Source organism: Durio zibethinus, chromosome 6 (assembly GCF_047325235.1).
Source record: "Durio zibethinus cultivar Kanyao isolate XHJ-2024 chromosome 6, ASM4732523v1, whole genome shotgun sequence".
Lineage (NCBI taxonomy): Eukaryota > Viridiplantae > Streptophyta > Magnoliopsida > Malvales > Malvaceae > Durio > Durio zibethinus.
The window spans coordinates 28,562,542-28,576,638 of NC_143167.1; the positions used below are offsets into that span (position 1 = coordinate 28,562,542).

General features: G+C 32.2%; 2 protein-coding genes across 3 annotated transcripts; both read right to left on the reverse strand.

Annotated features, from left to right (window-relative positions):
* Window positions 1-1,992: 1,992 nt before the first annotated feature.
* LOC111285467 (uncharacterized) lies at window positions 1,993-6,238 on the reverse strand. Its single transcript, XM_022874943.2, has 5 exons — window positions 5,611-6,238; window positions 3,424-3,680; window positions 3,189-3,279; window positions 2,344-2,410; window positions 1,993-2,251 (listed from the first exon to the last, which is right to left on the reverse strand). Exons 1-5 carry the CDS (start codon window positions 5,667-5,669, stop codon window positions 2,198-2,200), a joined length of 528 nt encoding a protein of 175 aa, XP_022730678.1. The 5' UTR covers window positions 5,670-6,238; the 3' UTR covers window positions 1,993-2,197.
* A 712-nt stretch (window positions 6,239-6,950) lies between these two features.
* Window positions 6,951-10,430, reverse strand: LOC111286321 (uncharacterized). Of its 2 annotated transcripts, none has more exons than XM_022876231.2 (3): window positions 10,276-10,430; window positions 9,688-9,844; window positions 6,951-7,329 (listed from the first exon to the last, which is right to left on the reverse strand). In XM_022876231.2, the coding sequence occupies exons 1-3, from the start codon at window positions 10,391-10,393 to the stop codon at window positions 7,179-7,181; spliced, it is 426 nt and encodes a 141-aa protein (XP_022731966.2). In that variant the 5' UTR covers window positions 10,394-10,430; the 3' UTR covers window positions 6,951-7,178. The 2 variants fall into 2 exon arrangements, with proteins under 2 accessions (XP_022731966.2, XP_089618695.1); XM_089762569.1 differs by lacking the exon at window positions 10,276-10,430 and adding an exon at window positions 10,184-10,271.
* Window positions 10,431-14,097: the final 3,667 nt, after the last annotated feature.

Genomic DNA, 14,097 nt, shown 5'->3' on the forward strand with positions numbered 1-14,097 from the left:
AAAATTTATTAATTTATTTTTAAAAATTTACTTATATTATTTATATATTAAAAACTTTTAATTATCGATTTTAATTTTTACTTAATCGTTTTTAATAAAAAAAAATTTATAAATTTTACTTAAAAAATTTCATCTAAATTTTTTCTTAATGTAATCATGGTTGTAATTAGAATGCATGTAACTCTTAATTTGTCTTATTAAGCAGATTGCTATGAAATAAGAAGAAAGCGACAAATGAAAGAACATATACAAAATGCATATCCTATGTAAAATGAGCCAAAAGCATAGGAGAGAGAAAAAAAAAAAAAAAAAACCATCATTCATGTGAGTGAGATCATTAGGTGATTAGTTCTCAAGGTTCATTTAATCTTTTGCATGCATTTGGTCATTTCTGAAAATGGTGGTCGTCAGGTCAATGTGAAAGCCATTATTCTAATATATTATTATATTCGATCAAGATCTATTAGGTGAAGCTGAACCTTCGGCGTCATGAACAATAATATTATTCTCTAGTCGTAAAAGAAGATGATAGCCACCATCAAAGATCTGACGCGTAATATTCAACAACCATTGTTCTGACCAACCCATTTCATCATCAGCCTACACATTCTGATGAATCAATATGTGTATCATTAGCATTCAACAACCACCACCTCATGTTTGTTTTCTTGGTTCACATTATTGGGACATCTTCATTAAAGAGGCTGCTTCAGCTTCATATTCAGAGGGTACAAGTTTAGCTGGTTTTTTCTTTGCTTATTTTTTTTCTTTGGGGCAAACGAATCCAACTACTATTTGCTTGATATGGCCAACTAGAAGTCTTTGAGCCGGACGCCAATTCCTGAGTTCAAATTCCATACGTTAAATCAGAACACAAATGAAAAAGAATCATCTAAAGTTAAACTGGAAAATTCTAGATTATCTTGTTTTCCTAATAACGCCTGCTCGCGTATCGTGTCAAGTAACGTTGTACAACTCTGTTTTCTCAGTCGGTGAGCTGCGCCTAGTTTAAAATTGTTATTGAAAATAGTTTTTATTTTCAAAAACTGTTTTTATCCGATCTCAATCTTAAATAAAATAATTTGTAATTTTTTAATTTAAAAATCTAATTTACAATCAAACAAATAAAAAAACTTTTCAAAAGATGTTTTTGTCATAAAATATTATGTTTGGAATACAAAATTCACTACATCATCTCTATACTTTTTAATATTTTATACATATTTTTTAAAAAAATTTCAATTACTCAAAAAACATTTTTTCATAACAATATCAAATACTTTAAAATTTTTAAAAATATTTTTTATCACATTTTTATGGACCTTTTTCAGTCAAATTTTTTTCAACTAAATCAGTAATATTAAACTAACCTTTGATTAATTGATTGAGATTTTTTAAGATTCTTCACAAAATTTTCACTAAATTTAGTGAACACACAATTAGGGTTATGTCAACTTTTCCTTTGCGCATATAAATGTGCCAATCCCAAAGACTATTTCCAGAGGCTGGTTTTTGCAAGTCTTGAAGGTGACACCATGCTTTGTGTCTCTATTTAACAAAAAAGAATAAAAAAAGGCTTTCTATATTCTTGGTTATCGTCTCTAGAGTTTCTTAACCATAGGATTCCAAACACCCGCTTATCTATTCTCCATTTACTTCAAATCGTAATCGGAGAAACTCAACAAAGGTTGACCTTGGCAAAAAAGAAGAAAATAAAAAAAAAAGGTGAGATAAAAGAAAAAACAGATAAAAAAAACCTCTTAAAAAAGTTCTATAATCATTTAAATCTTTATCATTTTATTACAATTAATTAATTTTTAAATTTTTTATTTAGTCAGTTTGAACCTTTAGAAATTTATTTTCACCCCAATTAAACTCTCGAGTAGAGGAAAATGAATGTTGATTAATTAATGTTTGTTTAATAAAAACTAAATTGATAAAAATAGATGTTTGAAAACTTAATAAATTGTAATACAATGATAAGAACTTCAATGATTATAAAATTTTTGTTTAAGAACCTTTTATACCCTTTAGCAATTATGAAATTATACAAATGATATAAAAACTGTATTTTGATCATCTTGTTTCTTCCTTTTCCCACAGCTATATACAACTTCTCTTAAGTGTTCAAAATTATAAAGATGGACAATTGTTAATTAAGTAAAAATCAGAAACTCTTTTCTTTCTCTGATAGACTTCAATCATACAATCCCTCCTGCTCCCATACTTCCACCAGAAAATCAATCATTTGCTGCCAATTAAGTCATGGTTAGAAGGCAGCAAAAACAAATATAAATGCAGGGCAAGGTACTTAAGAGCCAGCAACACGCAAAGTGGACTTACAGAAAGAGGAATTGGCCGGGGGAATGGATTCCTCGTCCCTTGTAAACTTTCATAAGTTGCATTCCAACTGTAACAATGTAAGATTAGGGAAATTAAGCATAAGTGGGATGAACACAAACTACTAAAAGATTACTTTTCATTTTCAATTAGACCTTTCTCCGGCCTCTCTAACGTTTCTTCACAGCTTAACACATGCGCTCTTTACCTTACTTGCTCATAGCATAAGACTTCACTTCTCAGTGTTATATACCCATCACTTATCACTGAATTCATCACATAAAAAAGCTTTTGCCAGACAGCTATATTTTTTTGAGTACAATCTGGAACAGAATGGGGTGATGTATTCACAAAGAAGCTGCTGTCATGTTCTTACTATCATGTTCTATATAAGTTGGCCAGCTTCTCCCTAGATTTCCATACTTTAGGAGTTAGCACTTTATACCCAAAAATGTCATGCTTGCTTTTGGTACTCTCAAGCAGTAAAACTTGATAGCATTAGCACCTATATTTGTCCAATGGACACAATCTGCTAATGTCAAAAGTTCACCTGTATTCAATGTACTTCTATTTTCAATGAGTGGTCCAGAATTTGGTGCCAGTCGAAGTATAGTATTGCCTCGTTCATTAGAAGGGAGTATGGTACCTGCTAGCAAGACTTGATATTTATTTCACACCATTTCTTTGACTCATTGAATGTCACTAAATCGAGACAACTTTTTGTTGGTAAAGGAAACTATCTAATAAATGGGCAACTACTTTAACAGATGAACAACACTTTGCTCCATAAATTTCCTGGATAGCATATCACGTTGAAACATAAAATGTTAAAATAATGAGTGACACACCTTGATATGGGCTCTTTACTTTGTTGAGCATGATTCCTAGGCCTACTACTTCCCATCCATTCGAGTCGGGTCTGATTCCAAACAATAAAACCTGCGATTAACAAAAATATAACTGCACAATTTAATTTTGACAAACTCAAAGTTCACAACAATGTCATGAGTAAAATTTCAATTATCTGTCCTCGGTGTCATATAGTTTGTGGACATGATAAAGAGTATAATAAGTAAAACTTGCCCTGATTTACAAAATCAGATGGGTTGCCTACACCACCATTGCTACTGCATTGACTTAGAGTCGGATTTGATGCACCGATTGAAGACAAGCTTATTTGAGATTGAACAGCACTGTTTTCCAAATCATATGTACAGTTGCTCCAAAAATCATCTGAAATGCTAGGTTTCCTCACTACACGCCCTTGAATTCTCAATCCTTTTGATGGCTCATCCACAGCAATAACCGGTGTAGGCTTAGTGCAGCAGCCAAAACAACCACTGCTCTGTTAAAAACCAGGTTAAACCACACACATTTATATAAAACGTCTAGCAAGAAGCTGAAGCAGAACTTAGCTCACAGCAAAAGGTTTTAACATTTTCAACAAAAAAATTCAGTGGAAAGCTCCATGTTCCCTTTTTCTTTTAATCTATCAGGAATAGATATCACTGAGACTCACTAGTTATGCTCGGATTGCATCAACAATGTCACCATAGGACCGATCTAACTTCAAGGAAACATTCTGTAAGCTACATTCTTAAGCAATTTGTGAACTATATCTCCAAGAAGAATGATATCATAGTTGAAAATACAATAAATGAATAAACTCTACTTCTGTTAGCAACGACGGATCCAAGATTTTTTTTCAAAGATGCCCACTTATAATCTATATAAAAAACTGTCAACAGATTTACCAATTTTATCCATGGAAAGAGTGTCCATGAAAAAATTTTGAGGGTGTCCAAAAAAAATTTTCCTTCAAATTTTCTTGTTTTTCAATCTTTGGGGGTGTATATATCGACACCACACCTTCAAGCATGTATCCACCACTGTCTGTTGGCCAGCTTGACCAGTTGACTAGTATTTACAAGTGTGATTTCCATCATTGAAATGAAGACAGTTGAAAGATCGGCTAACAAAATGGAAGAAAACCATATTATCAATTTGAAAGCTGAAAACTTTTCATAGAGAAATGGTATTATAATTGGTTTCCCAGCAGCGAAAAATGGGCACGTTCGTTCCCACATACATAAAATGCACTACATTATAATTTTCTTTACAGAATATTTAAGCCTAAATATACAAAAGTAAGGAGCAAGGCATATTATGCCTTGTTCCACTTACACACCTTTTCCCTTTCAGTCTAGGCGAAAAAGAAACCTTCTTTCCCAATTATAGAATTAATGCCTTGGCATACATAAGCAGCTAAATCTGGCTATACACGTCAATTTGAAAAGACCATGTACTGCAGCAACTGCCCTTTACAGCAGGGATACTTTACTTTATAGGAGATTGATTTGACAGAATATGGATTTTCCCAAGTATAGGAAGTTTCGTTTGGTCAAAGAGACTAGGCCCTTTCAACAATTCCTAGACTGACCAACTAGAGGCAGTTTTGTTGTGAAGTGGGGAGCCAGGACTAGCTTCGGTAACAGGTAATTTAACCTGTAAAGCTTTATCTATTTTCTACTTTTCCCTCTACAAATGTCTTTAGTATTACCATCTTTTTATGGTACTAAAGTTCCGTCCTTACAAAATAATAAAACCAAGAAAACTATACTAAGTTTCACCCAAAAAAAAAAAAAAACCTTGTTCACCACCACATACGAGACTCACATGTCTTCTAACTCAGGATTTTGTTCTATCCAATCAAACAGTTCACAGAGTGTTGCGCATAAACAGCCATGTCATTGTATCTAAATCCTAATAGCAGGATCTCCCCCTCACCCCCCCCCCCCCCAAAAAAAAAATTAAAAAAAATCTAGTTAACCGTTCGGTTGATGCTTTCCTCAAAAAACGGGGTTTTCACCCTAACTCCAAATTAAGACCTTCCCTTTACCATGTTTGTGATCCTAGTAATCTCATATTCTATCAAATTGCTAATCGTGAGTAAAAAACTGGGGCTAAACTGCCACAACCACTAGTACAAGTACCATTTTGACACTCAATCATATAGTGGAAAATATTAATCTCATTTCTACTGTAGGTAGAAAAAAAGCACCATACAATCTTCCTATTCTTAGTCCAATAATATGAAAAAAAAAAAGGGTCAACATTCAAACAAGTCAAGTCTATACCACCTTAAAATGAGCTTTTAGTATAAACAGTGAAAATAAAAAGGAAAAAGAAAACCCAAAAACTCATCCAAAAAAACTTATCCAAAAAGAAACAAACATTGAAATCATTAAGAAAAAGAAACCAAATACTTACCCCATGCAAGCGAGAAGGTCACCGATCCAACTAGTGATCAAACTATTAACAGTCACCATGCTTTTTCTATTGCGGCGAAACAATCAAATAACACCAACCATCAGTGCCAGTCTCAAGTCACAACCACCAACAACAGCAACAATAATCCAAAATAAAAAAATTTCAATACCCAAACGGAAGTAGAAACCAAGGAATCTGGAAATGAATTAACGGGTACTTGAAATTGTCTTTTTTTTTTTTTTGTAATTCTGGGATGGTGGGGTTGGGAAGATATTTTGAAAGTAGGGGGTACAGCAGTTGTTGCTGCAACTTGACTGGGCAGTTAAAGAAGTGAGAAATTTGTGAAAGCTGAGAGAGTAAATGAGTAATATATGCTTTGCCAGGGTTGCGGATGCGGGCGGAGGAACTGTCTTTTAACTAACAGAATTCTAAAGAAGGCCTCGGGTTTTGGATTTGGCCTACCAAAACATGGGCTCCGTTGTAAAACTAATGGAAGAGAATAATGTAACATTATTGACTTATTGTTAGTTGAAAAAAGAAAAATAAAGATTACGAGCCTTATAATAATAGTATAAAATGCCAAAAATAAAAAAATAAAAAGTTTTATTTTAATTTAAAAATAAAATTTTAAATGCATCAAATCATTACGAAAAATACACCTTTAATTTGCCCAAGGAAAAAATTAAATTAAAAAATACCGAATCATATTTAAAAAATTCTCTACAACATAACTATAAATAAATCTTTATCTTTAAAATTGATATTATTACACAATGTTTTTATTTTTGTCTGCCCATTTACATATTCGAACAATGTCACCACCTCCCATAACAATTATACATAATTTGGTTATCTTAAAGTTATTATCAATAGTAAAACCCCAGGCTCCAAGAGCAAGAAAAGTGCCCCGATGTGTATGCCAAAGCAAGCACTTGAAACATTGCTGGCCATCGAATCCACAAGAAATTAAATGGTTTCTTCTTTGCCTTCAATAGGCAGAAGTGAACCTCAATGTTTACACATTGACTTTATTGTCAATGCGCCCACATAAAAGAAAGCGCATTCTTTCTTCCATGCGCAGAGCATGGTTAGGGCTTGGGCATCTCCCATTTCCCATCCTTAAACAAAATGCAGGAAACACAAGGGAGAAGGATGAAAGAGCTCCACGATCTCCTCTGCCTTTACTGCTTTTATGTTTCATTTCCAGGTAAACATGGATAAAATAAATCCAAGAAATAGATTGGTTACAGAACACTCGTACCAATTTCTCAATAATCCCAGGCTGCTCTTGGTTCTTATCCGCATGCACCCCAAGGCGTGCGCATAAATGCAATCCCACGTACCACAAAGACTCAAAAGGCACTGCCATTTCAACTATATCTGTGTTTCAACAGTTGTTTTAGGACTGCAACAATAAGTACAGCACCATGATGAAACAAAATACCGAAGATAATTCCAAATACGGCATCACTATTCACTAATATAATAGCAATGGAAAACAAATTCATAGAATCCTAGCTTCAGCAGCATCAGTTGAATATCAAGTCCACAACTGTAATTTGGTTCCCCTAATTTCCACGTTTGAATAAGAGAGATGCCAAGTTAGCCCTCCATCCAATCATCAATGAAGGCTCTTGCCTTCCGGAAAGAAGGGATGCTAGTCCCGGCCGCATGCTGTAACTGGGCAAAATTGCATGCTTGACATTTGTCTCTGTCGTCCTGGTAAAGATTCAACAAGCACATTATGAAATTTTTAAAATTTTTTAACAATGTTTCTATTATTGTTAATATATTTAAATAAATTTGGATACAAAATAATTATTTTACTTTATAAAAGTTTTAAGATTATAGAAAAACTAATAAAAAAAATATAATTCGGTTTGGTATGACTATTTTTGGTTTTTTCACTTCATGATCCGAAAACCAAATCAAACCCAATTGAAACATTTTAATATCAAAACTGAATAAGAAGAAAACCAAACCGAACACTATGATTTTGAATTGATTTTCTCACTTTTTTTCTCAGTCCTAACAGCTAGGATAGGCATTTTAGTAGCAAATGGCTAAATATGGTAAACCATTTAGCTGGTAAATCACAACAAAATCACATCAATACCCCAACTTGAGAGGTAACAAGAGAGCTGAAAGCATGTATTGTTTAATCAAGAGCACCATACAACAACAATACATCAAACTGGTGTGGTAAAAGGAATGCAAAAAAGGTACATCAGCTTGAAAAGTTCCTCAAATGTAAAATAAGATAAAAGAAAAGCATAAATTATAGAATTTAAATAAAAGACATCAACGTTTATATGAGTCATAAAATAGAGTAAGGCCATATCTGTCCAAAAATTAAGATGTACCCTAAAGATTTCTAAAAGGTTTGGTGCATTTTATTGCAGTAAATCATGTGCACACACTGGTGCATGTCCTCAAATGTACTTAAGATGGAAAACTTGCTTAGAGTCTTTGGAGGCATTCCTTAAGAATTGATTTAGAAGCTAAATCCATAAGCAGCAAAGAGCTCTTAACTGCAAAAGCTTTGCGCTTGACAGAGTCAGAGCAACAAGTAATATTATCAGCTAGACAATTGGGTCCCTATTAGCCCCCAAATTATCATTTTACCAATTCATCAAGTACTGACATCCTCTGGTTAATTTAAAGATTCAATATGGTTGAAGCCCTCTGTTGAGACCTTTTTACAATGTAAAGAAATTAAGAAAGACAAAACTTTTCACTGTTTTCTTCTTTTTTTCCACCTTCACCTGGAATTTTCGGTAAACTAAATGTTTGTTTCATGTATATAATTTATTCCAAGAGAATGAATAGTATCGTGTCATGATTCGAGCTGACGCCTTCAAGTTTTCAAACCTATAATCTATAAATATATAAAACATTCAAAGTTGAAGGAATTCAGACAAAAATCTTTTGCATTGATCTAACAGATATTTCCATTAAGCAGCAGCATCAATGATATCATTAAAAACCTTCTCAAAGAAAAGAATGCTTCGCTGAAAGGTCAACTGTAAAATTGATTACCTAAGAGCTTAGAAAAATAGTGATTGAGGAAATTCGTAGCAATTCAAACAACCAATTACCCAAGTATTGACTTTTGGTAAGGGAGAAGTTAATATAACACAAACCTTATGGTTATGGCGTTTTTACTTTATAGTTTCATTAGATCGAAAACTTCCATAAAAATACTTAAACACCTTCCTCTAGGCCCTAAGTGCACAGAAGATCAGAACTCAGAGAAACAAAAAACTACACTAACATTTTGCTTTTATCATAATTGTCATTGTTATTTTCATCACATAACAGAGTTCAGTTTGATGCTTAGGATTGGCTTTGAAGAAACAAGAATGGAAATAACCTATTTATACCAATAAATCAATGGCTATGACCAGGAAGATTTTCTTTGAATATCAAGGCACAAGTCATTTTTGTCAGGAAACTAAAGGGCTTTAGATCAACTGATCAAGTTTTACCAGATATAAAGATAGCCCTATCTTCTTCTTCCAATAAAAAAAAAAAATGCATCACTTCCCTAGGTGTTGTCCAAAACAATGAAATAGCATTTACTTAGCATATGGCACTCAGTCAATATTTTGTACAGGACAGCCAAGGAAATGCATACCAGTGTGAAGTACGGAAACTTAAAAAATTTTTGTAGGGTAAAAACATTCCCTCACAACAGCACGTATCTATACCTAATTAAAGATTATGGAATCATATTGAAAAAAATTCAAAACATACTGAAAATAATATATCAGCCTGTATTTTCAAAAACAAGTTAATTGCGTGTATTTGTTCCTTGTCTAATTTTATCAAAACAACCCTTTATCTTCTAAATCAAAAGAAAGTACCTTTCACTAAAAGCTAACACTATAAAGACAATTGAAAAACGAAGAGTTAATAGCATCCCAATTCAGAAAACAAGTAAACATCAAACAATTTGCAGTATAATTGCCAGTAAAGGGTCCAGAATCTAAGCTGCCACTAAATTCATACAGTAAGTGAACTAGGAGGGACTAAAACACACGAAAAGATAAAGCAACTGTGAGGAGAGGACCATACGAAGGAAGCAATGTGCCTTGAGAAGCAAATGTGGACATGCCTTGCCGCTGCTTATGCTTAGGGTTGGCAGTGCATAGTACATATACCCGTCCACGGCGCTTAACGGTTCTGCAGAATTCACACATCTTTTTCACTGATGATCGCACCTTCATACTTACTACAGCACAATCCAATTAAGATACCATCAAATTCCCTGAATCATACTTAACCATAACATAATAACTTAGGTTATAACTATAGAAAAATACCACCATTTTTAACCATATTAAAGATTTAACCATAACATAATCACTTCGATTATAACTATAGGTGACAAATGATTCAATGAAGCATACATTTGCATTTGAAATTTGGAACCTAACTTTTTGCAAGCAATTAAATTTCAGTCTCAAGACAAAATTATATATTACTTTGTTGATAAATAAAACAAAAATGAAAAACCCTAAGGAGGGATTAAAATGTTAAAGGGGATCGTCACTAAGCGAAGAGCGTTTACATGAGATGAAATTCGATCCTCATAAATAAACACCTCAAAATTTTCAAAACAAAAAGGAAATAGAACGGCAAGTAGTGAAGAAATTTACGTACCGATTGGGAACGGTGAGGTATTGTCGTAATGCGAACTAAACCTCTCCTTCCTGGGTTTTCTTTGGGAAGTCTTGGGGTAATTAGGGTGCGGTGTGGGCTGATCGGGTCCAGTTCCCATTGAAACGATTGATTCAAAGGATTCGAATATTGGCCCAATCAAATCGGATTTGGTCCAACTCTTATCTAATAGTATATACGAAACCTTTAAAATTATTAGAGATCACTACAACTTTAATATTATTTATTAAATCAAATAGTTTTTATTCATTTAAATTAATAAAAATATAATCAAATAATAAATAAATCATGTAAAAAATAATAATTTAGTATAAATTAATTAGATCAAATTATATTAAATTATTATTATTTATATAATTAATTAATTATTTAATTATATTTTCGTTGATTTAAATGAATAGAGTCAATTTGGCCTAACAAAAATCTATTTATCTATATTAATTTATTATACATATTAAAGGAAAGCTCAATATTTTCTCAGGTCAGGCCCACAGTGGTTGAGCAAAATAAGTGCATAGCTTCTTTATTTTCTTTTTCAAAGTCATCTGATCATATCTGACATGCAAACTAAGTACATGTGCATGCATGCAATGATGCAACATTACATGTAGCTACAACGTAATGAGGCACGTAATCAGATTTGACCAATGTCTAAGAAACTATTAATGTTTCTTTAATCTCAATTTGGTAGTAATAGATGATGCTATAATCAAGTACTTATCCCAGTTAAATTGGAAATTAATTTGTACAGATTCCAAATTTTTTATGGCAAAACTAGAAACAAATGCTTTGAATGGTTAAATTATTTTGTTATAAATGAGATTACATTTTTAAGATAAGGTAAGAATATAATTAATAATTTTGGATATAATATAATTATATGACATAAAAAATATTTAAAAATAACATTGTTAAAATTTTGATAAAAATTGTATATAGGCTTGACAACAATAAAACTATATATATCATATTTTTGTGGTTAATTATGAATAATAATATTTATATTTTATACATATTTAACATAATAAACACAATATAAATATATGAATCGTTAAATTTTTTAAAAAAATTTATAAGAGTTGAAATTTAAATTTATTAAGTATATTTTTAAAAATGATTGGATGAATAATTTAATTAAACTTGGGTTCTAAAATCATTTCTTTATTGGTGCAAAAAGTAGTAATAAATGTTAGAATTGTTCCGAACATTAGACAATTCGCAACATCAACCTTACGTCATTACCATTAATCTGGTAACCAAAACTTTATTTAATAATTAATGTCCGGTTATCCTTATCTTCAAACCGACTCTCACCCATTTGGTAGTGAAGAAATGAGAGCTTACCTTGTTTAGAGCAAGACAAAGGGAACTCGACTCCTGACCTTGCCCACTTAAATTCCCAAAAGGAAGTCGCTTTCTTATTTCTTAAAGAACCCGATTGCCCCTTTTCTCTCAATAATTCAGATGTAAAAGCCAAAGGAGGATGAGGCAAGAAGGAATTGATCAAATTATTGGCTGAGTTTATCTTAATTGTGTAAGTTGGTTGAGAAGGGTAACTTTAGCAAAATCATTGGCTCTTTTGTTGACGAAATGGGATAGTGGGGGGCCATATTGGACCACTTCAAAAAAAAAAAAAAAAAAAAAAAAAAAAACAAATGAAAGAACCCAATGTTACATGAAAGCCATTGCTTTTTTTATTTTGGTCTTTTGATTTAAAAGTGAAAAATTATTAATGTTTAAAAAGGTTGGTGAGGTAAACAAAACCCCAAATGGCAAATCTAATTCAGCATCAAACCATTGAGATTTTGCGTATGTCATGTGCCCTTTTTATTGATGTGGTGATCCTTTGATTCAAGCATTTTTGAATGGGGTGTGTCATGTTCCACTGCCCCACCGGGGAAGTTACCAATTGGGGATTTCATCATTCATTCTCTCCAGCACATCAACTGTCTTTTGAGATGGGGTTTACTACTACGTCTATTACATTTTGATTTGTTGCTATATATAGGGATTATGTCACTCTATATATTTTCATATGAGGCTGATGCATATTAAATTTTGATTATTAATTAAAATTTTAATATTTTATTAATAAATCATACATTTATTTGCTATTATATATTTATGTTTAACGTACGGGCATTTATACCTCATACATTTTTTTTAGTCAATTGATTCAAGAGTGAAATTAAAGTGTTTGGTTTTTTTTTTTTTTTTAAATGACACATTACATATCGAGATTTAAGAATTTTACCAATTTACTTGTGTCCCATTGATAGAGTACTGAATAATTAATTTTAATAATTAAAATTTAAAATTTGATAATTATCTAAGAATTTTATCTCAAATCTTACTTTATTTTTGTCACTTCATGACCTGAACTTAAATACCAGTTGGCAATTAACATGCTTGACATTAAAGTGTTATACGTAAATGACACATTTAACTAATTAAATTATAGTCTAATTAAGATTATGTGTACTTTATTAACTAGGGTTGGCATCGGGTCGGGTTCGGGGCGGGTTTTGCTTGCCCCGAACCCGACCCGACATAATGCTTAAAAAACCCGAACCCGACCCTACCCGAAAATTTTTTTTGTTTTTTCATACCCGAACCCGACCCGACCCGACCTTATATAACCCGTACCCGTACCCGACCCGAACCGAAATTAATAAAATATTATTTTTTTAAATATAAAATATTAATTTTTAAATATAAAATATTTAAAAATATCATTATATAAATATATATAATTAAAAAATTAAAAAATTAATTAAAAAAATTATTTATATATATATCGGATCGGGTAGGGTCGGGTTTGCCTAAAACCCGACCCCGACCCGACCCCGACTTTGTCTTCATCCTACCCGACCCGACCCCGACCCGACCCCCGATTTTCAAAAGAAAAAACCGACCCTAAAAAATCGGGTCGGACCGGAACCCGTCGGGTCCGGATTTTTTTGCCTTCCCTATTATTAACCCATGAAATTACCAATGAAATTGATATATATTTATGAATACATATATTTTTATGTAGTATATGGAAAGATTAACTAACTTTTCGGTACTTTAAAGTTTTTATTTATTTTTTATATATTAACATGACATGAACGGACTTAAAATTGCCTAATCAAAATACATTTCTATTAACAATTGGAGTTTTACTTATGTGATGATAAAACAAAAGGGACATTGCCTTGCTTATATAAACATGAAAACTAACATTTATCAATTAACATCCCTTTGGCTAGACAACATACGGCGTAGTTTCGTCCAATTAAGTTGCTGGCAGATAATGGGCATGTCTGCTATCCATCTATAGACGGCACTGGATTGAGCAGGCTCCGTTTGATTTGCGTTGTTATTATTTATTTTTAATTTTTAATATACAAAATAAAAAAATAAATTGAAAATAAAATATGAATAACAAAAATTTTATAAAAAATTAAAATACCAACCAAAGCCTTAGTAATTAAGAAAGCAACTGAAAAAAAAATCATTTTTTAAGGAGTACCTTATCCGTGGTCCTTATCCACGATACGATTTATTGATTAAATTAAGAAAGAATTTCTAAACAGTAAAAAAAAAAAAAAAAAACTTAAAAGTATCTTGGGAGCCAATCGGTGAGCCACTTCTCTTTCAGGTTTCAATCCTTGCCCCATCATTCATCAACTTGTAAGCTTGAGTTGCTTTCTCGTGAACTTCAAAGTTCAAGCAGTTGGCCGACAGAGACGGTGGGGACACATGACGCTCCCTTACAGTAACCATCCAATTACATATCAATGATCGATTACCTTTAACAAA